The sequence below is a fragment of the Python bivittatus genome, unplaced genomic scaffold, assembly GCF_059951505.1.
Source record: "Python bivittatus isolate LINGU-HERP-01145 unplaced genomic scaffold, Pbiv_v1 ctg000070_np1212, whole genome shotgun sequence".
Lineage (NCBI taxonomy): Eukaryota > Metazoa > Chordata > Lepidosauria > Squamata > Pythonidae > Python > Python bivittatus.
The window spans coordinates 2,897,539-2,924,475 of record NW_028277034.1 but is presented as its reverse complement, the minus strand read 5'-3'; the positions used below and the strand labels follow the sequence as shown (position 1 = coordinate 2,924,475).

The 26,937-nt window shown below is 36.4% G+C and overlaps 2 protein-coding genes across 6 annotated transcripts in view; one reads left to right on the top strand and one right to left on the bottom strand.

The window, feature by feature from the left end:
- Positions 1-8,414, bottom strand: part of PAICS (phosphoribosylaminoimidazole carboxylase and phosphoribosylaminoimidazolesuccinocarboxamide synthase) — a 50,516-nt gene extending 42,102 nt beyond the window's left edge. For 2 of the 5 annotated variants that reach the window (XM_088131023.1, XM_088131041.1), the window contains exons 1-5: positions 8,021-8,414; positions 4,271-4,357; positions 2,063-2,539; positions 1,095-1,157; positions 888-986 (exon numbers count right to left, since the gene is read on the bottom strand). In XM_088131023.1, the coding sequence (XP_087987149.1) occupies positions 888-986; positions 1,095-1,157; positions 2,063-2,539; positions 4,271-4,357; positions 8,021-8,399 (1,105 nt within the window). In that variant the 5' untranslated portion in view covers positions 8,400-8,414. The remainder of the gene's footprint in view (positions 1-887; positions 987-1,094; positions 1,158-2,062; positions 2,540-4,270; positions 4,358-8,020) is intronic. The other 3 variants (XM_088131036.1, XM_088131047.1, XM_088131029.1) reach the window with 2 other exon arrangements.
- The window catches only part of PPAT (phosphoribosyl pyrophosphate amidotransferase), a 52,183-nt gene extending 27,712 nt beyond the window's left edge, over positions 1-24,471 (top strand). The window contains exons 2-11 of the mRNA XM_088131071.1: positions 13,176-13,242; positions 15,362-15,568; positions 17,363-17,475; positions 17,602-17,747; positions 18,689-18,761; positions 19,436-19,587; positions 20,461-20,588; positions 20,945-21,166; positions 21,408-21,528; positions 23,059-24,471. Of these exons, the coding sequence (XP_087987197.1) occupies positions 13,176-13,242; positions 15,362-15,568; positions 17,363-17,475; positions 17,602-17,747; positions 18,689-18,761; positions 19,436-19,587; positions 20,461-20,588; positions 20,945-21,166; positions 21,408-21,528; positions 23,059-23,234 (1,405 nt within the window). The 3' untranslated portion in view covers positions 23,235-24,471. The remainder of the gene's footprint in view (positions 1-13,175; positions 13,243-15,361; positions 15,569-17,362; positions 17,476-17,601; positions 17,748-18,688; positions 18,762-19,435; positions 19,588-20,460; positions 20,589-20,944; positions 21,167-21,407; positions 21,529-23,058) is intronic.
- Positions 24,472-26,937: the final 2,466 nt, after the last annotated feature.

Below are 26,937 nucleotides of genomic sequence, written 5' to 3'. Positions count from 1 at the left end.
GTTAAGAGTAGGACTTAGTGGCTAACCTTGGCTCATTTTTTATATCCTTAGTAGACTGTGGAAATGCTATAGGGATAATTTATCTTGATTTCAATGAACCTGACATGGCATTCTGATTAGCAAGTCAGTGAAATGTGGAGTAAATGACATGTCTGTTACAAGGGACTGCTGCTGGCTTGAAAATACTGTGCTCTGAAACCATTTCTCACTTTCCTCCAGTATGTACAGGGATGCCCCAGAATTAAGTCCTGCCTGATTATAAATTGAATATGAGCCAGCAGTGTGACACAGCTAAGAAAATGTAAAGATGGTTTTAGGTTTCATTAGCAGAAGGGGGGCAGAAATTAGCATTACATTAAGAGAAATTAACAGACCTTGCTTTTTGGTAATAACAATTCATCTAGACAGCTTCTCGTTCCTTCTAAATTTTTGTACTTACCAGAACTATGACTTTGGACTTCCTCCACATTTAACTATCCCCTAGTTAACGTATTCATTTCAGCTTCTGATTTTCTCAGCTAATTGCTTGCCTCGCAGCCTTAATCAGAATGGAAGCTGAATATGATAGGATTCCTTAGGTACTTGAAAGAATATCACAGAAGACCAGGACTTGTTCTCTACAGTTCCAGTACACTGAATAAGTCTTAAATTACAGGAAGGTAGATCGCAGTTGGATGTTAGAAAAGTATTCCTAAATAACAATAAAAGCAGTTCAACAACAAAACCAGATTTCCAGAAAAATACTGTCTTACTGGAGCCTGGAAAACTATCTGCTTTCATTTGGATTTTTGCACGATGCCTTTCCCAGTTCTGTGATTCAATGATATATATATAATGTACGAATAATAATGTACAAAAAGATGAAATGAAATTGCACACCCATTTACCTGAATCAATAATTTCTTCTTTTATACTTTCCCTCCTATGTGTGGAATTGGGTTTTTCCAAATGCCCAGAGTTATCTCTCTGTGCTGTGCTGCGTATCACTAAAACAACAAAAAGGACAATTATGTAAATGCTGGTATCGCCATGTTGTAGAGTTCAGAACTTTAGTATTTTAGTCAAGAAATTGATCACCAGTGTTTCATAGTCACCTGCATTTGCCACTTTTCTTGTATTAGTATCTCCAGGTGTATTACTAATGGAGTCCTCTTCACCTGTAATTCAATGCAATTCTGGATAAAATGTTATGGATTATAGTGTTACATCCTGTAAAACTGTATTTCCTGTAAATGATACTTAACCAGCTAAACCAAACATAGTTCAACAGTCTTAAATTGTATTTTGCTTGAATGCTCAAGAAGTGTGTACATGCAAAGTTTAAATAATTCTACACAGGAAAAAAAACATAATGCATTGATCAAATCACCAAGAAGGCCATAATATTCAGTGGACTGCATTTATCATAGTGAGTCTATTTGCAAATCTGAGTGGCAAGGTAATGGGGGGGTATATGGCTTAGGTAACACAATCCTATGTTATTTTCCTCCTAGTAGTGTGGACAGCCCACATCATCCTTGGGCAGCAGATCAACAGCTATGCTGTTAGAGATGATGTGGGTCTGCAGGGCATCCAGTTAGAAAATGCTGAATAGCTATTACTACAAGGAATACTTATGGATGTATAAATCTCCTTTGGGGCATCCATGGGGAGATGTCATAAAAGGCAAGAAGGCAACTGTAACTGTGCATTCAAAGCCCTACCCCTTTTCACATGCATCTTAGAAGGGGACTGGTTCTGTGGCTGCCATCTTGATTTTTTTTTTTTTTTTTACACACACACCCCACAAATGCCCCAATCTCCTCACTATCTGACTGTATTTTATGGCAGCTAGTATTATCAGCCCCCTCAAATACTTGTTATTCAGACATTATTCACTAAATGCTATCTTAAATTAAAGCACCTGACCAACTAGATACACACCAGCCTTTCTACAGTTATTTTTCTAGTTTTCTTTCCCCCTTTTTCATAGTTTGGATTAAGCAGAGATTGTAAACTTTACTGTAATTCTTTGTATACAGAATTTGCTGCAAAATTGATAAAAAAGTAACAGAAATTTTACCTCTTAATTTTTTTTCTAGTGTGGTCTTTATCCATTCTGTTGGTTTTTCATTGTGGTCATTATGAGATCTGCTTGTTTTCTCTGCATTGTGTCCCAAAATAGCATCCAATTCTCTGAAAAACTTCATACTTTTGCTTATATTGCCTGAGTACTGGGCATCTTTAACACTCTTGTACTCGTGTTTTAGATTTTTATATTTTGTTCTGCATTGCTTCCAGTCCCTGTCAATTCCAAATTTTTGTAGTCTAGCAGCAACATGTTCAAATATTCTTTTGTTTCTCACTGTTCCTTCCAGTTGTTGCTGGATGCTCTTTTCCGACCATACACGTATTAGAGCTCTAACTTCATTAACAGTCCAATGCTTTCCTCCTTCGTTTGCTACAGAAGGAATGAAGGGGAGATTTTTGGAAGCATCTAATACTGCTGTTGGATTACCTGCATCAGGTAGGATAGGAGAAAGACACAGATATGTATTACCTGCATTGGGTAGGGTGGGGATAAGGATCAGGTAGAGATGGTAAGAGAGAGAACGTGTGGTTAACTATTTTTCTTCTCCAAGAACATTTAGGAAAATATAGATGTAAACTCAAGCTGGATGACAAACCAGTAAAAAATAAAATTGCCTTTAAATCTTATGATGTAAAGTTAGTATGTCAGACATCAGTATTTTTTTTTCTTAATACCTGAAAGGGAATCCATAATATTGAGATCCGATTATCACTATTGCATTAATTCTTCTGGATGATGAAGGTTTCAGAACTGTATATTAGGGTGGTCACAGCCTACCAGACAACACTTACTCTCAGCCTCTAGGCCTTTATTTGCAGTCTCCGAAGCCACACAACACCACAATTCAATAGAGAATGCCAAAGTTTGGCTGTGTATTTTTCTGTAGGATATCTTTAAAATTATAATAACAAGTAAAATAGCTGTGTTCAGTCTCTGCTAAGTTCAAGGATTCTATTTTCTTTTTTAAATGAACCCAAACCCCATCCAAAAAAAGGGGGGGGGGAAAAGGCTTGTTCCCTCTTGTTATGTCATTGCCATGGCCTCTCTGGGCCATTGCTGACTGTAATACCATTAAAACATGTAATTAATTAGTGTCTAGAATAGCTGAAATAATTATTTTATGACACCCTGAAATCTTTTGTTGAAATTACTGTTATGAATGGGCTCTCTGTGGCTTCATAGGTGATAGGTAGATATATCTACTTTGTATGTTATGGGTACAATGATCCTTAAATAGAGAAATTGTACTCACTTTGCTTTAGGTGATAGTCTGTCTTTTGGGATCATTCAGCTTCCTGTCAGAGTTGGTTCCAAAAATACATTAACAACTGACTTTTGTTTAAAACAAAATAAAAATCTGCACATGGGCATTTTTTTCTTCTCTGTGGCTCATTAACTCTTCATACTTTGTCCCTGCTGACAGGGAAATTTGCTAGGAGCTGGTCAGTTCAGCATTTTTCAAAAATTTATTTTGCTGCAACTAGTCACTTAAGCATATTGAGTGACTCTTATTTCTAACCCGAAATAAGACTGGAATAAAGCATGCAGAAGTGTATCTCTTTTTTTCTATTATGATAACCTCCTTAAATCTCTAACAGTGATAGCCTTCTCAGGAGAACAGTAATTCTACCTCTGCATCAAACACGTTAAGAGATTTTTTTCCTAGAGATCTGAAGTATTAACAAGGGCTGGTCAATTAGCTAGGCACATCCATGCACGCTTAAGCCAATCAGTATCACAGCCAATGAAAGTACAATTTTCATAGCCTTAAGTGCTGAATTGTCTCAATCCTTACATTTAGTTCTTGTTTCCTCTGCTCTGGATTTCCATGGTGTTTTATGAACTTATATTGGGCAGGGATGCACAAAACAATTTCCATTACATTTTAGCTATACACTGAAGGCAATAGTTAAGAAATAGGTGCTGAAAATATAACTCCAATTATAACCTCAAATTCTATATTTCCTAACAGACTTTTGGAGTGTGTGTGTGTGACCTAAACAGGTGCATCTGTGGAGGGAGTTATGACAAATGGTGCCCACAACCGTGCAATCAAAGCTGCCCTATTGACTTTTTTGAGGCCTCTGCTTGCCCCCCAACAGTCCTGGACCTAAGAATACATTATGGCCATGCCACTAAAATAGTACAAAGAGAAACAATCCATTTCATCTCTTTCTCTCGTATGCTACCATTCATTACCTAGTTCAATAGGCCTGCAGTGGGAAATAAAAAGTAGTGGATTTCCAGGAGCATCTTCCTCTTCTTCCAGTGTAACTGAGACTTCACCTGGGATTATAAAGAAGAAGATCTTTGTATGCAGGGAAGGCATAGAGCATATTGAAATGCACACGAATCTATGCTAGTATTTATCTATATTGATAACGCAAAAGGCCTGACGAAACCACAAAATTGAACATAGCCATAAAATGTCCTGCATCAGGCTCGTGTTCATTAATCCCTTGAAATGAGTACTGTAATGTCAAAGAGTACATTTAATAAACTCAGCTAAAATAAATCATTTTAAGGCACTCAGAATTGAAAATAGAACAGGCATAAATAATAGGCCTTTGTGTATAATTTGCAAGTAAGAAAAGATGGAAGCTTGAAGAAAATTCTACTCACACAACAGAACATTGAAGAGACATGTTGCCAAACAAGACTAGGCCTCTTATTTCCCATGCTTCAGTAGTGAAAAATGTAGGTTTTTGATTGCTCTAAATAAAAGATACCATCTACTAACCTTGCTATAGTTCTGTACTATAAACAAATTAAGGTTAAAATTAATTGTTTGACTATGTCCAGCTTTAAAATGAAGTGATTTGGTTCTGCACTATTTAGTTTCCGGTATATAAGTATTGTAAAAATTGCTTAAAATTAAAGTTAGCTCCAGGTAGGATTATATCCAAGGAACTGTTATCAGAATGAGTTCACCCATTAGCTCTTTCTGCAGATTGGATTTGGGATAATTATTCATTTATTGTATGCTAAAAGGGGGGAAAACATTCAAGTCATGCCTGGAGAATAATCATACTATTTCAGCTTTTAATTCAACAGAAATGTAGTTAAGTAAAACTTAGTTTTCATGACATCACCTAGCTACTTTGGGGTGATAGTTCCTGCATGCTATACAACTAAGAAAAAGTTTTGCACCCTTGGTTTAAACTATAAGCTAGTTAAAGATATTCTAAGCACATCTGACTTCTCTGAATTGCAGGATGTCCCAGCAGTGCAGGTGTCATACTAATTTGGTTCCCATTTGATAGAGGTCATAAAGACTTACTTTTATTTACAAATGTATAGACAGAGCAAAACTGGAAACATGAGTTAAATGCTTCCATCACGAATATTGATATATTTCCGCCTCAGAACTCTACTGCAACAAATTAAGATGCTTATAGACTCCAAATTTGGATCTGCCATATTCTCTGAATCCAACTCCAGACTGTAATTACTGTTTACTTTAGAAATACCATACCTTAGTCTTTGTTTGCGGAAGGAGAATTCTGCTTCTTTCTGTGGTAGTTGAGAGTTTTTCTCCAATCAAGAAACACTTGGCTAAATATTTAGCCCCATAGCAGCATAATAGCTTGTTTCCCACTTCATGATAAGCCATAATAGTTTGTTTATTCAACAAACCATGGTTAAATATGCCGTCGTTTTGTGAGATATGGGGAATCCAAACAGTGCTTATAGTTTACATAACAAAAGGAATGCATCAGGCCAGCTGGTTCAACAGGTCTAATCATTTTGAGCACTAACACTTTCCCCCATAGGCTGATAATAATCTGGGAAACAATGGCTACTAAATTAATTGCATCAGCATTTACACAGACTTCATTTTACTCCAGCAGCCCTGGACTGCTATAGGAAACATTATTTTTCTTGAGGCTTTCTACTTTCAAAACACAACTGATTCATGGATTGATTTGATATGATATGATTTGTACTCTGCCACGGTCATAAAGACTGGATGTCTTCTACATCAGTAGAAATACTGTACAATAAAACATATAGTAAAAGAATATAAACACAAATTGCCATCACCATAGTCAGCCTGATGGCGCCAGTTCATCCCCCTGAAGACTGTCTGAAAGAACTCCATTTTTAAGTTTGTTGAAGGCTGGATTCAGTTACTGCATGGAAGCTGTTCCAAAGTGTGGGCACGCCTATGGAAAATGGGCAGCCTCCATTCCCCCTTACCCCATAAAAGTGGGGGGTCCTTTCTGCCACAGAGTCATGGACAACAAGGGGGAAGTCATTTCTAAAAATCAACTGGGAGCGCCTTCCATTACAGTACTGATTTTTGGGAGTGCTACCTTTCCTTCTGTATTGCAACCAACTTCCTTAAGTAGGATCCTCCACTCCTTTATGTACCACTGGCAGAGTGCTTGCGGGGGGGGGGGGCACAAGGGAAACATGCTTCTGCTCATTCAGTTGCATGCAATTAGATGTGGATCCAACCCTTTGATCTGGGTTGGGGGGAAATGTCCTCTAAGCTGCTGTAGCTGTTTAATGGAGGGATGGGATAATATAATAATTAATAGATTTATTTAGAGATTTAAAAAAATAATTGATGGAAGTATTGGTCAAGAATTTCATTCTTGTACAGTACTGTTTTTCCAGCAAACGTGTATAAACATGATCTATATTCATAAACTCCTTAAAAGAGGAAAAAGATTTGGGTTTTCTTCATAGATTTCAGAAAATTTTGTGTATAATTTATAAGTTGGAATGTGACAAACTCTGAAAACAAGTGGAAAATGTGGTTCTCCTCTATCCCCTCACCCCCAAAACCTGGAGCAAAAGACTAGACTATTTATATAGACACAGGGTTCAACTTGTGCCCCCCCCCTTTTACTGCAGAATGTTGCATTATTTAAAGCTAGTTTTAAAAAATCCAGTGGTTTTATGCTATTAATTTAAGACATTAAATTAATATGCATTGCAAGGTTTCTGGGGATTTTTTTTGGGTTCTTATTACAGTCAGATATTTAACCAAGTGTTCTCAAAAGAAAACGAGAAATTTTAAATTACTCCCCTGATCATGTTTTAAAGAAAATTTCATCCTGTGGTTACAAACTGATATTTGAAAGCTTTATGGGATAATAATTTGTGCATGCTCTTATTTATTAACAATAAGTACTTTTGTCAAGTGGCTTGATTTGGTTTGGGGCTGTTTTTTCTTTATTCCTTCCTAACTTCTTCTTCTTCTTCTTCTTCTTTTTTTTGCTTTCCCGAAAAAATATTTTCTGATTCCAGCAGGCAAGCAAAATATATCACATACAAATATGCAAAACTCTTGTAAACATAGTTTTTAGAAGGTTGCCACCTCAGCAGCTAATCACCAAGTGACTTTAAAAGAGCTATAATGTATTTTAAATGTTTATAATGTAGTCCATTAGCAGATGATAAATCTCTAGGAAAAATGATATTTCAAAAGGAATAACATGTTTCCATCACCCCTAGCAGGTGATTTACATTTTTGGTCCTTTTGCTTAAATTCTAGCAGAGCATAAATATATCACTGAGAGGGACAGAAATTACATACATTGCTTGTGGCCCAATATTTTCTCTTCATTCCTAGCAATGCAGCTATAAAATGGCACGAAATGTTACAGATAAAGAGCAATAAAAACCAGCAGAAGTTTGGAGGCCCTTAGTCTTTTGTTTTGATTTTGTTTTCCTTTAGAGGAATTCGGCTTATGAGACTAGCTAGCTCCAGCAGCTGGTTTAACTTAGGTTTATGTTATTTATAGAAACGTTCAGGAGCAGACACCCTCCCTCTCGCCCCCCCCCCCACAGACATACACAGATAAGGGAGCGCATTAAGTCAGTTTGTTCTACCAACTATGTCATCTGCAGTGCATTATATGGGTTTGAGTTCCACAAGCCTGTATGTATCTTAGACAACAATAATAAGAAAAAGAGTTTGGGGTGGGTTTTTTTTACCTTCATTGTTCTCCTTGGTGCCATTTATGATGTCATTTGCTGAACACCTGCGGTTCTCCTCCTCTGTTAACTGGGTGACAGGTTTATGTTGCAATATGGCATCCAGCTCATGAAAGAACTTCATGGTCTTTGTAGCATCTCCTGAGTTGTGGGCATATTTAACTGTTCTATATTCATATTTCAGGTTTTTATACTTTGCCCGACACTGTTTCCAGTCTCTGCAGATCCCCAACTCCTGAAGCCTTTTAGCAATGTAAATAAATATTCCTTTATTCCGTAAGGTCCCATGGAGTTGCTTTCTGATATTTTTTTCTGACCAGACGCTTAGCAAGGCTTTAACCTCCTCTTCAGTCCAGTGCCTTCCTGCTCCACTCTCCATGTTGAAAGTGACCTGGAAATGATTCACTATTTCTAGCCAAGATTGTGTTTCCTAGGAAACCAGACGGCTGATTGTCAGTAAGCTCCACAGAGATGAAAGGATCCAGTTTTACTGGCTCAAGCTGCCTGAGGGGAGTAACTTGAGAAACTGCCAAATAAGCAGGTTCCGTCTTAGAGGCAAGAAAATAAAGCAGTTCGGGCACAAATGATTGCAAAGTCTGTTAATCATTGGCACCCCAAATAAGCTGTTTTCTGGTTCGCAGAAATTAAGCATAATTCCAGAGATAGAATGCATTCTGTAACCTTCGTTATGCAACGGGCTTTAAATATAATCTCTGCTCTTAGTATAAATGAGAGCTCTAAATGAGCTTTCTTCCATCTGGCCCCCTCCAGATGCATTGATAACAAGCCTAGCTGGGTGCTGAGGATGATGGGAGGTGTTGTCCAACATACATGGCAGTATGTATGTATGTATGTATAAATATATATGTACACACACACACACGATATGCTGTAATTTTGTTTGGAATGAATTGCTGAAGATTTGCACCCTGATTCCATTTGGATTTGCTAGCAAGTAATGCCTTCAGTTTCCATAAAATATTTGTTTACATGGTTTAGAATCCCTTTTAAAACTGTGAATCATAATTTCTCTCTCTCTCTCTCTCTCTCTCTCTCTCTCACACACACACACACACACACACACACACCCCTTTCCTAAATGCTTTATTTGCATTCACAGAGCCTTTTGTGATTCTTAACAAATGGAATAGCTGTAATTTGAATTCTGAGCATTCAGCGATGTTCAGTAATAGTTCCACTTCACTAGTCTTCTGAGTGAATCAAGTATAATGTACTAAAAGCAAACCAAGGAAATTAAGATCAAATTTGTGTGGAAAACACGTCTGTACTCTTTTGTATTGTCTAGAGCAAATACATTACATCCTTTACAAATAGAAGATTCCTCTTATTAGAAAATTAGATATCACAGCAATATTAATTTTAGCTTTATTTGCAAATTATTTCAATTAAAATCTGCATTTTCAGTTGTTATCTAACATTTTATTTGAATATAGAAGATATTTTGGAAAGAAACCTCTCTCTATATATTTTCTCTTTTTAAGTGTTTTTTTTCCCTATGGTCAATCTGGGTTCTGCATAACTATGTGTTTCCACTTCAAAGCATTCCCAGAGGTAATATAATGCAACTATCTCAGGTGTTAATTGAGATCCCTCTGGGTAATACCATACTTGCCAACAAAGGAGCCTTGGTATTCCATAATACTTGGGAGATGTTGCCATGGCAGCAAAACAGCTAGCCAACAGGTTCATTTTATAGAAGGATTCTAAGTAGGGAAAGGAATCTGGAAAAGGAAATGCCTTTCTTTCTCTTCCCCCAGCTAAAGATGCTTTAATCTAGGATTCTTGACTGAATGCTTTGAGCATGACATTCCAATTAATCTGAGGTTCTCCAGATATAGTGAGACCTATGGCTATGCTGCCTGGAATTCTGGGAATTGTGGTCCAACATGATATGGAAGGCATCAGATTGGGAAATGGTGCTGTAAGCTATCTTCCAAGCACTCTTAAGTACTTGGAAGTCAAGCCACACCTCTACCTGTGCCAACCTCTAACATAGTAGGGAAAGCGACTTCCGGGGAAGAAATGGTGAACTGAAGAGAGCTCTGCTAAAAGCAGAGTCGACAACTGTGGCAGAATGAAGAGCTAGCGAGTAGATAATCTCTTCATAATTCCTCTCTTGACAAGGAGAGGACTTGAGATCACCCACAAGTGTTCCAGACAGTTGTTCTTTGCAAGGATTCTGCAAAACAGTGGTCTTTGGCAGGTTTAGAGCTGTGGGAAATGAGAGAATAGTCATCTTTTTGCTCAAACCATGGTTGGCACCTTCAAAAAGGACAGTGGGTTTGCATACTTCCTTTTCTAACCACTTTCAGAAATTGCTTGTTAACTGCTCGTAAGCTATTAGGAATGTATTGACAAGTCTGAAAACACTGGGTGAGTTTCCTTCAATCCTTAGCAAAAGAAGTTCTAAATGCAAGTTTAAAGACTTTAAAAAAATGGGGGGGGGGGGAATAAACAGCAAAAGGGTAATTAGAATGTTGATTTTGGAAAGTTACTAATGGACTAAGGGTCCAGACAGATTTGAAATAAGATTTTGGAATTATAAGAATCCTTCCCGTGGGAAAATGCTTTTGTTTAGAATTATTTTCTTTAAAAAAATGTGATAGGATGAGACTTTGAAGGTTGGACACTAGAGGGAACTAGAAGAAATTAAAGATTACAATTAAAAGAGAAGAAAACTCCAACTCAACTTTCTAATACAGAATGAAGCAAAATATTTTAACATTGGGCATAATGAAGGATATTTTTGAACAATGGACCCAGAAGTTTATTTTAAAAGTGTCTGCCTCTATTTTTTTTTTTTTTTAATCTGCGCTCAGTCATTACCGACTCTGCAGTGACTGCGTGGACGAGTCCTTGCAGTTTTCAAGGCAAGTGTTTCGGAAGTGGTTTGCCAGAGCCTCCTTCCTAGAGCAGAGCCCAGCTGGCGTGCGCAGGAGGCGGGGTTTCTGTTGCTTCGTGCCCTTTTCGGGCGTGCACGGTTTTTCACACTTACCAGCAACTGCTCCCAACTCCTTTTTGCAAGGCGCTGCCAGCATTTTTCCTTCCACCGGAGTGGGAGTACCCATTTATCTACTCACGTGAGTTTTCGAACTGTTGGGTTGATAGGAACTGAGGAGGAAACAGGAGCTCATCCTGCTAACGCAAAGGCTGGACTCGAACCGCTGAAGCGTCGACCATTTCTGGCCAGCAACTTTCAGCATCATTAAGCCACTGCGCCACCGCGTCCCCTTGTCTGCCTCTATAGATAGTGTTTAAAAGATGTTATGGAAGAGGAATGAGTTTTACCTTACCAGATTGAGACTGATTTGAAAGTGGATTTAAAAATCACAGGCTACAAGAATGATAGGGAAAAAGATGCTACACTGGACATACAAAAGAAACCAGCTAATGCCTTAATAATTAAAAAGGATATACAAATAGCAAACCAAGAGAGTGACCTGGATGATTTTTCTATATTGGATTTACAAATGAGGTTTGTTGAAGCTTTGAAGAATTTTGTGAGAAGGGACAAAGAAAAAATGAAAAGAAATCAGGTTCTGGGACATTATTTGAAGCGACTAAAGATCAAGATTGTTAAAAGTAAAAGGAAGGCATATAAAGTTGGTTTATTTGATCAAGGTTAAAATATGTTATCTCTGGTAACCATTAATGGGCTTTTTTGATCAGGACTGAAATGACGAGGCTTTAAGGATTTGTTTATAAATAAGATATGGGATATGGGAAGAAGAGATCATTTGTTGTATTTTAAGAGAAGGTGATAAGTTACTAAAATTGTTTATACTTATGATGAAGGGAGAAGTTATTTCTTTTCTTTTTCTTTACTATATTCTTATATTTTTCTTGTCTTTCTATTTTTTTCTTTTCTGCACCTTCTATTTTTTATTCTTTTATTTTTTTAGTTTGTTTAGTTTTTATTTTTGCAATTGTAATTTTTTATAAAATTGCTATTAAAAAATAACATAGTAAGGAAAGCATGTAAAATGTGGCTTCTCAAATTCTTTCCAACCCTTTTACCATTCATAGTCATAGGAAACATGTATATTTTCTTCTGTGTAACTAAGTAAAGTTCATGTTTTTCTGCTCTTCCTTTATGGTATCTGTGTGTGTGCATACACATACCTGCACTGGGTGGCTATATACATACATTCAGCTCTGGGTCCCACGTCCAGGAAGGAGGGAGTAAGCTTTGAATGAAGCAGTAGGCAGCCTTCCAAGCCATTGCCCAACTACCTCTCTGATAGGGATGCATGCCAAGAGTAATTTGGGGAGTAAAAAATCTCTGTTGCTGTTAGAGGGACTAGAGGGGGGGTCAGGTTTAAGATTCTTCTTCTTCTTCTTTTTAAATGATGCTCTAGGCTACTATTGCAAGAACACCTTTGCTGACCTGCCAAACTAAGTTTAGTCTTTTTTTTACTTAGGACACAAAAAAGTTAATAGTAGTCTTAAATTCATGATGTGATAGATATTATTTCCAGGGAAATTTTTCATGTAAAAAAATTATATGATGAAGCTAGGGTTACAGATAGGCTTTTTTGAGAGCTACAGTTCATTATATATATATTTTTAGCAGTTGGGGGCCATAAATGGCATTAAAAGGCAGTGTCATGACTCCAGGTGCTCAGATCTTGGGTTTCTAGGTTATTTTTTTGGTGCTTAAGAGTTCTGCCTCCCAATTTTTAGATGTGTAAAGCCAAAGGTCACATATGGGGGGGTATTTTCCTCATGAAAATGTATGCCTCTCTGATAACTGCAGAACCAAAGTTCAAGGGGTGTGTGTAGGCCATGATAACATATTCAATGTTAGAACTTAGCAGGACAAATGGGATCTCCAATCAAATATTGCAGAGTACTTTTCTTTAGAATTCCAATTAACCAACATTTTTTATAGAATATTCCTTTCCATTTCCCCATTCCCCACTAGCTGTTTTCATTTATTGTACTTGTTCATGTGTGGTTTTTGTTTTTGTTTTAGAAGGAAGAGTTATTTTCTTACAATTCTTTAGAAAATATTTTGCAAATCTTGGGGTCCCCTCAAAACCTGTAAAAATCCCTCAACCAAGGACCTTTTTGGTTACATAAAGGTCCGGTCTCAGAAATGAAGATTTCTCACCTGCTCTTCCTTTTCTCATAGGGGCCAAGAGAGTGCAGGGATTGTGACAAGTGATGGAGAATCAGCCCATTCTTTCAAAGTGCACAAGGTAATATTGGAAGCTTGTCTCATGTTTCTGGAGGGATGAGGATGATGATGATGATGATGATGATATATCAAATTGGTGTTGGCTTTAGCAACCTCATAAGTAGATTTTCTCTACAAGGATCTGTCCCCAGTCTAGTCCTTCAGGTCTTCCGGGGGGGGGGGGGGGGCGGGGAGAAGATGTGGCTATTACTCTAATTTGCTTTCTTTGTTTAAAAATGAATGCTGAGGGAACTCAAAATATTTCATTGTGTATATATTTGATGTAAACATGACAGCAGTCTGTGCAGGATTTTAAAACTCAATTTTTAATTTATAATTCTCATAAATATAACCATCAAAATCTTATAAATAGCATTATAAAGTAGCCATTGAACATAATTTTCTCACAAGGTATGTGAAAAAATATTTAGAAAATGATAACATGTATCAGTATTTGCATGTATTATAAACCCTTGATTGAACAGACTCAGTTTAAGGGATGTCTTAGTCACCTCCCATTTGGATTACTACAATGGGGATGCCCTTGAAAACCATCCAGAAGCTACAACTGATTAAGAATGCAGTGGCACCCATGGTTCACCCAAGCAACACCACTGCTGCATGGGCTGCACTGGCTTCTAGTTGCTTTCCCAATGCAGTTCAAGGTGCTGGTTATCACCTTTAAAGACTTACATGGTGTAGGGCTAGATTACTTGCAGGACTGCCCTTCCCTGAGGGTATCTGCCTAGATTAGATAGGGTGGGTGTGCTCCAGGTCCTCTCCTTTAAATGTTGCCATCTGATGGGAGGTGGGAACAGCCTCCCAGCAGAGATCAGAGGAATCCCTACCCTTTTTAGCCTTCCGGAGAGCTGTGAAGATCTGATTCTTCCCCCAAGCATTGGACTAGGTGGGGATTGAGCTGGGATGATGTTTGGTCTGACACCTGGGAGGAATGGTACTTTTGTTTTTAGCCATGTTTTTATGGATTGTTGTGAGCCATCTAGAGTCATTGTATGAGACACTTGCCATATAAGTCTTGTAAATTAAATTAAATTAAATTAAATGAATAAATGTCAAATTTGTCATGCAAAATCTGCTCAATCTGTGTTATGACCAGATGTCAAGCTATAATAACTTGGCCCCAACCAAGTCTGGACAATGTTTGCAGCTTCTCCCTCAAAATCAGTTTTCACTGTTATCAGTAAAGTAAGCTTTCTCATGTACAAGAATCTTTTAACAGATATTCGATTTTAAGGAATAATCTTTCCCCTTTACTGCACTAAATTGAGGATTTGCTATTCCTTTCAGACAGGTGCAATCATGGTCAAAGCATTCCATTTCTGTCATGATGATGATGTAGAGTAAGATATAAATTAGTAAAAAGAGTTGACAATGTCCATTCAGTATTTCTTTTCTTTATTTACTTGTTTGCTTACTTAGTTCTGAGACTCTGATTTTCTCAGTATAGTAATAAAATTAAGACATAAAACTGAATTAAGATTAAACACTCAAATGAAATCCTAGAATTTACCCCCTTCTTCCATCTTCTACTGCTACTATTTTCTGACCCAGTGAAGTCCCAAAATATTGAAACTACATTTTCCAGATCCTAGCTTTTCTTTTAATTAATTAATTAATTAATTAATTCACTGGTGTGAATCGGTTTAAAAGACAATATTTTATCTAAAAAGCAGAACAAAAATAACTGCATAGAAAATAGCTAAGATTTGTCCATGATATTTATACAAACCTAATCTTTCCAGCTTGATTTAGAGAGGTGGCACTTTCCCAGTCACGAAACAACTGTGATAAAGATTGTTGTTATTATTAGTAGAAGTATTTTCAGCCAGGGATATGCCAGAAAGAAGGAAAAAAATCTGGGCTTTCAATAGTTGGATAAACAGTGCATTTATTGAACAGAAATTTGACTAGAAAGATCTGATGGTAGAAAAAGATGTGAATAAAATTAGTTTTAATTAATTAGATATTTGTAGTCTTATTTGAATCATGAAACATTACAATTGAGTAGAGCTTTTTCTTCTAAATTAGCCCAAAGCAATTAGTTTTACACTGCTATCTGCTGTAAGCAATACTGGAAGTTCTGTTTAAGATGATCCATCCCATTTCCTTTTTGTTCACAGGGAATGGGTCTTGTTAATCACGTGTTCAGCGAAGATAGTCTGAAGAAGCTCTATGTCTCAAATCTTGGAATTGGCCATACAAGATACTCTACCTCTGGAGTCTCTGTCCTTGATAACTGTCAACCATTTGTTGTGGAAACTTTGCATGGGAAGATTGCAGTCGCCCACAATGGGGAGCTTACAAATGCTATGCGACTGAGGAGGAAGGTAGGAATCAGTCTTCCTAAAATGAGGAAGCAGAAGAGGACAGTAAATTCACCCATAATAGAGAGGGTATATAACCACCTGGTAATAATAAGATGCAGAGATAATTTTAAAGGTGCAATCAGAATTCATCAGATTGGATCAGGTGTAGCGATTGAGATCAGATGGAAGAAAGGGAACCTGGATCCTAAATTTAACCCTAATCCACAGCAGCAAGTCTGAGCCCTGTGAAGGTTTCCCTTTATCTTCTCAGTCACCTGAAGTTCACTTCTTCCTCCTGTCCCCCTCTCATTCAGAATGCAGTCACTCATGCATTCAACACTCGCACATCCTCCCTCAGACGACACTCCCATTTGGGTGCCTGAAAGGCATTCTCTTTAGGTATACCATGTCTAGCCAGGTGACAGTAAACAGCCCCATAAGTCTAAGGGCTATAGATATGGCCTGCCTATTCTCTGTCCCCTTGATCCATCACAAGCAGGAAGTTGGGTGAGAAGAGAAAGGTGGCCAGTCAGCTTCTTGTTCGACTCTAATTCATTCTCCACCACTACAACACAAACCTGTGTTTATTTCTTTGAGTGCAGTTTAGTTCACTTCAGATCTGTAGTTGTGAATGAAGCAAACTGTCAAAGAAATAAATCTGGAAATTTACTTTGTGTGGCTTCTGAATATGACTGAGAAGACGTACATTTAACATCCATTGGCAGAAATTAGAGAATTTGCATAACAATTTGGTGAACACTAATCAAACTATGGCTATTCTTCCTTAATTAATATATTATTGTTGTCAACTTGAATCAGTCCACGGTAGGGTGAAGATCTCTCCATTGGATTGTTCTGAGTTGGGTGGCCTATAAATGCCATTTATAAATAAATTGATAAGTTGAAGGTTATATACCATTATTTACTATGCTGGCGTGGGTTGGTAGGTAGATGTTTTTCAACTTCCCAGTCTAGGACTGAGAGAGACTGTCTGGCCCAAAATAACCAAGCTGGTTTCCATGCCCAAGGAGATACTAGAACTCAATTCTCTCTGCTCCTAGTTCAGCATCTTAACCACTGCACTACGCTCTCTAATTAAGATAGTAATTCATAATAAGAAATGATGGCCTTATAGTCTCATAAGGATTTTTCATAAACATTCTATGAAACAGAAATGTGGAATACAAAAGTTATATGCTAAAATAAGTACCTATCTAATCCTGTCTTGTATCTTTTTGATCCATGTTGCTTACTATTTCCCATTCTCTGAAAAACTGAAGACCGTGCATACTTCTTTCCTTTGCTAAAGTTGCCAAAAACTTCTTCCATATTTTTTCCTAATAATACAGGCTTTTCAGTCAATTTTTTTTAAGTTTTAAAAAAAAACCCTCTTAATTATAACTGGAAATGGCAACTATTTCTATGTCTAGCCACTACATCTTTGATCAAACCATATCTGTTATTGTTAATATTGAAACAAATGTTTCAGTGCCTGTTAGAATGGATAATATAACTTAACACAATACTGTACTGTAATACGTTGTCAATATGTTATATTGATAACAGTCAGCATAACCATAACATCAACTTTTGCATCACCCATGCTGAATAAGAGTTCACCATCTGCACATAGTGCTAAATTAATTACATTGTCATCTGGATTCACTTAGCTGTCCCCACTGGCATTCTGCTGAATTCTTTACATTCCTGAAGTATCATTATATACAAATGTGTTTCAGGATACACACATATACATACATTCAGATAATCTGTACTGTAATTACATGTAATAATCCTTTGTCTTTTGTTATGTAGCTAATGCGTCATGGAGTGGGATTATCTACCAGTTCTGATAGCGAACTGATTACTCAACTGCTGGCATTCACCCCTCCTCTAGAGCAAGATGATACACCAGACTGGGTAGCAAGGTAAAGCATCTGGCTTGTGAGAGAAGAATTAAAATCAATAACAGACCTCCATTTACGCAAGACCACCTCTGTACTTGTTGGAATCCTTGAAATAAGAACTGTATTAAATAAGCTTTCATATTTCAGGATTAAAAATTTGATGAATGAAACACCCACTTCATATTCACTTCTGATGATGCATAAAGATATTATCTATGCAGTTCGCGATCCCTATGGGAACCGTCCTCTTTGCATTGGCCGCCTTGTTCCAGTAGGTGATATCAGTGGAAAAGGTATAGTTTCCCTGTGCGTAATATGTTCCTACAAGGACTCTGCTTAGATCAGTGTTGTCCAAACTTGGCCCCTTTAAGATGAGTGGACTTCAACTCCCAGAATTCCCCAGCCAGCCATGCTGGGGAATTCTGGGAGTTGAAGTCCAGTCATCTTAAAGGGGCCAAGTTTGGACAACACTGGCTTAGATAGCTGAAAGTATGTTCGTTTTAAAATACTGTTACCTTTCTCAAGTCCTGTTTTTTAATCAGTGTACAACCTCTCTTTCATCTTAAAACTGTAAATGCTACATATGGTAAATAAGTATGGGAAGGTCACCTATCTTTAAGTTTCTGACCTGTTCTCCAGTGAAAGTAACATGCTGTTATGCGCCATATTAAATTAAATCCTGATGTAAAAATGTATGCAGTGGGAATGTTTAGGATTAGTCTGTAACATTTGGAATATTTTAAAATAAACATTTTTGGTAACCATGAGAGAGACAAGAACATGATCAAAAGTATCAACGTACCCTTTAATTTGAGTACATTAATCTATTTCCAGAAATATTTTGACATTTATTTGTTCTAGATTTAAATTTTGGAAAAGAACCTTTGATATCTAGACCAGCCAGTCACCGGTTAGCTTAAGTTACTTTCACACTTTTCACTTCACACTTGCTGTAGTCATATCAATTTTTTTATTGCCATCACTATGAAAAGTGTAAATAACATATTTTGACCAGGCAATTGGATGTATCTTGGGAAGTTCCATTGTGCTCATTACATCCTACAAATGTCTATTGCCTGTTTAAGTAAGCTTCTTTACCCTTCCCACTTCAGTTTCACTGTAGAAAACAGCAGCTGCAGCCACAATGAATGCAATGTGTAAAGTTAAACAGACAGCGATAAGGTTCCTAGAATTGTGAACACATTACTTTTATTATTGTTGAATTCTGTTACAGGGAAGAATAATGCTGAAACTGAAGGCTGGGTAGTTTCTTCAGAATCCTGTAGCTTTTTATCAATTGGTGCAGAGTAAGTTCATAATTCATTTCTTTACAGAAGAATTAAAAGCAAATTGGTAATTTCTTCATTGTTTAAGCCAGAACTGGACACTTGGCATCTGCCACATTGAAGTACAGCAGTATTTAGTTTTAAGACAATATAGCATTTGGCCTGAAAAATCCACATTACACTGAGTCACTGATTGGAGCTATACTTAAAAGATAAATAATGAAATAATCTGTGAAAACTAATTATTAATAAACGATTAATTCCTGAATCTCATGCTACTGTTTATGTACATAGAATAAGAAAATATTTTATTTGCTTCTTTTAACTGACTGATCATTTGTATGCTCAAAGAGCAGTGAATTTTCTCTTTTTAACCCAATCCATATTTCACTGTTAAGGAGGAAGTAAGTTCTTTTAGAATTTGAGAAAATAATTTTAAAAATTTGCCCTTCAGTTATAAGGGGGGGTATAAATTTAATTAATAGTAATAAAAGCAGAATAATGGTAAAAGAAGTCTGACAAAGTAAGGAATAAATGTAGATTTTCATAGACATTCTTGCTCTTTTGAAAAAGCACACGCTATTGTCTTTCCAATGTGAAAGCATAGTATTTCTCTATAACCAATGATTTTTACAATACCAGTGTTTCTAAACAAAGCAATTGGGATGTTTAACATGTACAACTATACTTTCAAGATACTACCGGGAAGTCATGCCTGGAGAGATTGTGAAAATATCCAGATACGATGTCCAAACATTAGATATTGTACCCAGACCTGAAGGAGATCCATCAGCATTCTGCATTTTTGAATATGTGTACTTTGCAAGGCCAGATAGCATCTTTGAAGGTAAACTATTCCCAAATCTTCTTTGATTTGGGATACATTATTTTAGACTTTAAAAATTTTACAGATCTTCCAAACAATCCTTTACATTTTCCTGGGTACTCTAGGAAAATGTCACAAAACAAACATTATGACAATGTTGACCGTATTATAGAATCAAGGGCAAGGCCTTCAGAATGTGTATGGAATTACATAGCATTATTTAACAATATGACATCATTAGTTGAAAGGCATTTCAATTCTTTGTAAATTCCATTGCTTTCTCTACAAGCAAAGGGTGGAATTGCGGTATTTGTAGGTGGAGTGTTGGATTGTGAAGTATTAATAGAGATTGTGGGGGCTTGGGAAAGGAATTGAAGAAAACACAGACATAAACAATCAAGTTTGCAGGCGAGTCAGTTGACAGCTTATATTATAAAGAGCAGCTTAGCCCAGGTGGGGAGAAATCAGGGAAGAAGCATTTCAAATCCCTCAATGAAAGTCTGCTTAATTAACTCAATATAAACGAGGGAGGGAAATTCCTATTATACTGTAGTTTTCATGATTCATATTTACGCATGCCAGCATTAAAGATATCTTACTGAAGACTATATAGTTCCAGCTTCCTGGTCTTGCCCTGATAGGTATTTCTTGAACCAGGGGCCAGGATGCATAATATGGGAATGGCTATGTAAATTAAAAATATCTGAGTATATTAGGTCACATTTTCACAAGACTTGGCCAACGTAGTTGGAACTTAGATAGGCCCTGCTCAATAAGCTGATTTGAAGCTTCACCTCTCTGTAGATGTGGATTTTTAAAAGTAGAAGAGAGAATTATGCCCAATTCAAAAATTTAACATACACAAACACACACAAGGTTTTTCATTCTTCATAGGTCAGATGGTATATTCTGTAAGAAGGCGATGCGGTCAACAGCTTGCTATTGAAGCCCCAGTTGAAGCAGATTTGGTTAGCACAGTCCCAGAATCTGCAACGCCTGCAGCACTTGGCTATGCGCAAAAGGTATCTCTCTCTCTCTCTCCGTTGTTATTGTTATCTTTTTTTAACTATCATTTAAGATCCACTTGAGCTCAATATAAAACATTATAAAATCATTATAAAATGAATTATAAAAATTTACTTTGGGTGTCTGTTACCTTTACTGTGAATTACAATACCAAATGAATAAACCATGTAACAGAGAAATAGAGGGAATACTGTTAATACAGACCTTTAGCACTTGGCCTTTCCTTTGTACAGTTCAAAGCAATGCATTAAAATCCAGTTCATATCAAACCAATTGTCAGTATTTGATGCAGAAGTATTTTTAATTATTTCACCAAAAATGTACTTTGATCACTGTGTTTGCTTGTTTTCAGTGTGGCTTACCATACATTGAAGTGCTTTGCAAAAACAGATATGTAGGAAGAACTTTCATTCAGCCAAACATGAGGTTAAGACAGCTGGGAGTGGCCAAAAAATTTGGAGTCTTGTCAGACAACTTCAGAGGAAAGCGAGTTGTCCTTATTGATGATTCTATTGTGCGAGGCAACACTATTTCACCCATAATTAAACTACTGAGAGAATCTGGTGCTAAGGAGGTACGTAAACATATCAGAACAGAGGGAGAAAGAAGGGAAGAGACACTTCATGACTAGCTGTTCTTCTCTCAATACTCTGCTGCTTCTCCACTAATAAGAGATGCAAACCCATTTGATTCTTCAACAGTTTCTTCTGTTCTTACCCTTCTCTTGTAGCATCTGAACTTGGTTCATGTTGCCCATTGCAAATTATGACACAATTAAAACACTGCCAGTATCATAATAGCATTTCCCCCAACAGGTGCACATCCGTGTGGCTTCACCTCCAATAAAATTTCCGTGTTATATGGGAATAAACATTCCAACAAAGGAAGAACTTATTGCAAACAGGCCGGAATTTCAAGATCTAGCAGGCTACATAGGTAAAGTGTTGTATTTTTCACTCAATGTTAGTAAAAGTTTCAGAAAGATAGGTGGGCTAGTCTACTGGAGCAAAAATAGTTTCTTGAAGATGAATTGAGTGATTACAGCAAAAGCTTTTGTGGATCCAAGTCTGCTTCCTCAGATTGCATAAAATGCAATCCTAAATTGAAGAGAATAAAGAAAGCAGATGTAGCAATACATATATAAGAGCTTAGTTGTTCTAGTAATAATTAATAAGGCTATGTTGGTGGTTAATGAAATAAGGCATTGCAGAAATTCATTTAAGAAAATTAATTGAGCCGTTTCACCTGTTTCTCTTCAGATCATGTAAAAGCTAGCATAATCCTCCTCTGAAATATTATGCTAATTTTTAGACACATTGAGATTGCAATTTTGTTTTGATTTATTGGGATTACCGCAAGCTCAATGGAAATCAATTGCTTAATTTTGAATGGATAATTTTACTTGTTGAATGAAGAAAATCTCTGATGTAGCCAAAGACACATCCAGAGCCTTACATTTACGAGGCTCTATATGGGGGTAGACTTTATTTTTTCTCCATCATTCCCTCCTAATGGACAGGGCGCAAAGGACTTTTTATGTTGTATAAGAGGCAGTGCCTGGCGGACAATTCTTCCTGGCACTTCCACACACACAAAACCATTCGCAGGTCAACCGTAGCAGCAGAGATTTTTGTGGTTAAATGAGATTTACACGAATTTATAACATTGATTTTTCTGCATATATTAATATCTTAATGCCTTTAATAAAACAAGCATATATTAATGTGCTGCAGATTTATATGCATGTAGCTAGTTAATTAAGAATATTATATTAGATTGTTATTAATATGGAATATTTAGAGTAGCTAACATATTTGGTCATTATTTCATTCATCTAAATAAGACAAACAGCATATTTTGCTGTTTATAATTGGAAATGCAGAGTGGCAATACATACGCAGCTGGTGTACAGGAAACCAAAATCTTTGGCTTAGGTGGGTCTAACAGCAGCGCTCAGAAGGCTTTTATTGCAAGTTTGATGATAATCAAGATTAACCCATGCTAACTGATCCCTCTATTTAAACAGTGTCAGGTCTTTGCTAGTGTTGGCTCTACACTTTGGATATCTCTTGAAACATACAGGAATTCTTATAGTTATTATGATGTAGTTGGAAAATAAAAAGATTAATAAAATCACATTTTAAGTCTAGTTCTTTTTTCATTGTTTTTATTGAACTATGATTGACAAACATTATCAAGTATCTAAATCAACATAAATTCAAGATGTATAAAGAAAAAAAGTTATAGAAAATACAAAAAATATTAGTGTAAATAAAGAGACAGGTACTGTACATGTACAAATTTACCATATATGTAAAGTCAGTAGTTCTAATGCTACAGTTACCAATTACTATATCTTATTAAAGATCTAAACATAGAAAATCTTTTGAGTTAAGCAATTTGATTTTTAGGCACTATAAAATAGTGCAGCTTCAATGAAATGTTACTGTTTTTTCTTTTCTTCAGGAGCTGACAGCGTTGTTTATCTTTCAGTAGAAGGATTGGTGTCATCTGTCCAAGAAAGCATCAAAGCAAGACAAGACAGTGAAAACCACCTAAAAACTAATAAGTTCCGAACTGGGAAAATCGGCCATTGTATAGCTTGCCTTGTTGGAGAATACCCAGTAGAGCTAGAGTGGTGAATTTTCTGAATGTTATCAGTAACAAATTACAGTTTGGAACTGATGAAATGGGTTGCTGCTAAGCAAGTGATCAAACCACTCATGTATTTGTTTAAACCTTATTAGGAGAAGGTAAAAAGGAGCATATAAGAATAAATTTTGAACAATCATGCAATAATGCTGTAGTGGGTGACAGTGGGGAGGGGGGAGTGTATGGGTAAAAGGCCTAGCAAAAATTTCTTGATTCCATAGGTGGCCTAATCCCACCAAAAAACTTTGGAGATCTTCTTAGGCTTTCACTCACAGTAATGGTTTCTTACAATTACATTATGAGAGGTTGTGAGCCATTAAGCCATCTCACATTTTAAGCAGCGTTCAATCGGAAAAAAAATGTGAATTTAATCTTAGGTCAACACACAGATCCTTAAGTTTCACTGCTTTCATTGCTGGTTTTTATCCAGCTATTTGGGATCCCTGTTTTTAAAAAGTGAAGTGTCTTGTTGTTTTTAAAGCTACAACTTTGAGTTATAATCTGCTACCAAAGAGACTGAATGTTATTTTTATACAATGCATGGCTGAGACAAGGAGACTCAGGGAGATGTTAAACAAAGTTCTCTTTAATAATTTGAGCCTTAATTCTTTCATGTCTGACAAATATACTTTCTGAAAGTAGCTTCATTGTTTATCAGAGAGGTGTGAGAGGAAAAAAATAAGTTAATCATCATTCGTGTATTAGACATTAGGGCGAATTTTCCCCAGTATGTTCTTTCAGTTTCAGTGCTTACTTAACTGTTGCCTGTTTTTGTTGCATGAAAGCCTTCAAAGAAGACTCCAACACTGAAAAATTAACACACAACTTTATTTCAATTATTTTAACAAATGTAATGATGATAATTTAATATATATTACTGTTTTATTCAGTGTTTCTCTTTTTAATATAGTATTTTTTGTGTTTTAAATGAATGCTAAGTCACTGTTATAATTCAGATCACATCTGTGATTGCTAGTAGAAAATAATTCTGGTCCTACTCCAAAGTCCTAACCTCTAAACAGCCTAACATAGGAGTTTGGTGTCTGTTCAGAGGTAGTTATAACTTTCCAAAAGGAAACTTTTAGGAGAAAACTGAGTCTGACTCTCAAGGTCCAGATACAAGAGGCATGGTTCATACCAACCTGTTTTTGATTGCTGCAAAAATGACATGAAGGACTTCTTATTGTGCTTAGTCTCTTGAGAACATAAAGGCCTATGTTTACCCTCCCTCCTGTTCTTTCTGTATTTCATTTACATATGAATGTGCAGATATCAAGATTCATGACCGGTAGCAAATGTGGGACCACCTCCTATGGCCCTACTCGTAGAATCTGAGCAGTCTCCTGATTAGGAATAAAAGAAGCATAATTTTCAAATATTACTAATCTCCACGTTTTGAATAATGTTTGTCAGCATAAGAACTAAATCAGTTGCACATATAACGCCCATTGGGGGACTGTACAATTTTTAAATATAAATGGGGGATGATGTTAATTCCTTTGAATGGTACTTAACTTTATTCAATGTGATTCTCTGCATTTCCATGTAACTGAGGAAAAACTAACAATTGTTCTGCAGAATTATCATAAAATTAGGACCAGGAGATTGCTGATTTGGGATGTAGAGAGCTTATTTCTCATTGTAGCTGAGTCCATTTGGTGAAAGGTTGGAGGTCTCAAAACTCCTCACCCAAATTTTTTCTGAATCTTTGTTGGGTTCTTAGTGTTCTCTGTGCTTTGCTTCTCTTCCTGCAGACGTTTCATTACCAGGCCAGGTAATATTAACAGTGTACAGATCTGAATACGCACACCTTATCTCTGCCTCCTGCTTCGGTATACAAGCATGATAGCTACTCTTGCTACCACCTGTGTTCCACCTGTGTTTCCACTAATTCCACTGGGTGAGAGAGAGAGGGCTCCCACAATCTCTGCTGCTTTTTTAGCAAATGAAAAACAAAAACAAAAAAGCAGAAAGGATAATAAATTCTATTGATTCCCTAATCCTGTAGTATTGGGATATGTGGCCAAGGGAATCAACCCTTCTTTTGCATTCCCTTTGGGAGATAGATCAGTTTCACAAGTGATAAATAAAATCAAACTTTATTTTATAAAAAGGAAAAGAGACTATAAAAATACCTTTTTAGCTTTATGTAGTCATATGCAAAACATTTAGCAGCAAAGAAGACAAAAATAGAGCCATTCCAATCATAAAGCATGACTTGAAAATATCACCCATTGGAAAAAAAAATTAAATATAAACGTGTTAGATTTTTAACTTATTTTTTATCTATTGTATGATACCTGGAGCCACAGTATCTGAACTGGGCAGCCATATAAATTAAATAAAAATACAGAAGCTATGGGTAGACCATAAAATGATGCTAGTCTGCACTCACACAATCCAAAGTCATACACAGTATTTCTAGCTAAACTTTTTTTACCTCTCCTTTCAGAGATGGCCATATATTGAAACAGTTTCCCTCTGTCTTAATTCTTCCTGAACTTCCCCTCTGGGGATTCCAGTCGGTTAATTCTAAAGCAGTGGGAAAGATGGAACAAAACTGTTTCTACTGTTAGTCTCTGTTCCCATGTCTCTCTTGTCCTGAATCTTGAATGAAGTTAACATATAATTGGTGATAGCGGATCAAGGCTTACCACCGAAGTATTACTGTCTGCTCCTTCTAGAATATTAGAGCTTCATAAGGGTCTAGGACCTTGCAGAGATCTTTGATACCACAATGAAGTTTTGCCTTCTCCAACCTATAAAGAAGGTTCCTAATTGGCTGAAGAGAATCAGAATGCATTATCAGGAACGCCATGCATTAAGACAACTGTTGACACTTAGAAGTCAAGTGTAAAAATATTATGCCTTAACAGACTGCAGTTAATATGGAACACATTCCTCTAGGCAGAGGAAGTCATTGTTAATTCTTTTTCCATTTTAAATACAACCATTTAAAACATATGAGTAAGGGAAACAAATGAATAGATTTCAGAATGGTTAGAAGACCTAGTTTTTCTTTAAAAAAAAACAACTTAATTCCTATATGGAGAACTGCACAGAGAAACACATTGGATGTTACAGTACTATATGATGAAATGTAAATATACATGACATGTTTTAGCAATTGATTTCTTTCCCATGTCTGTACACAAGATGATTGTGTGGAAAAACAAATCAACTTTTTTTCACAATGTGCTTATGAATGGTTTTTAGTGCAATAACAGTTTAAGCTGGGAAGCTTTGCTTTCTTTTTTGATTTTCTGACACTCATATAAGTGGTAAAGAATTCATTCATGAAGAAAATGGGCTGGTAAGTGGTAAAGAATTCCATTCATAGAGAATTCATATAAGTGGTAAAGAATTCATATAAGTGGTAAAGAATTCCATTCATGAAGAAAATGGGCTGCAAAGTTCAAAAGATCTTACATTCCATAACTATTGCCTGTTAAATTATAAGGCTGCCATTGACAACAATGAGGAAAGGGACATGCACCAGAAATGCTATCCGGTTATAATGGTTATCTTTAAAAATAAATGGATTTTTTTTTTTAAAAACCCTAACTTTTTTTATTATTTTTAAGCCATGTGAATTACAGTATTTGAATGCCTTAATGGCCATTTGTGTTCCCTGCTCTGTACTGTGCCAAAGCAGTATTAACAATGTTAACTAAATTCAGTTTTCTCTATTTT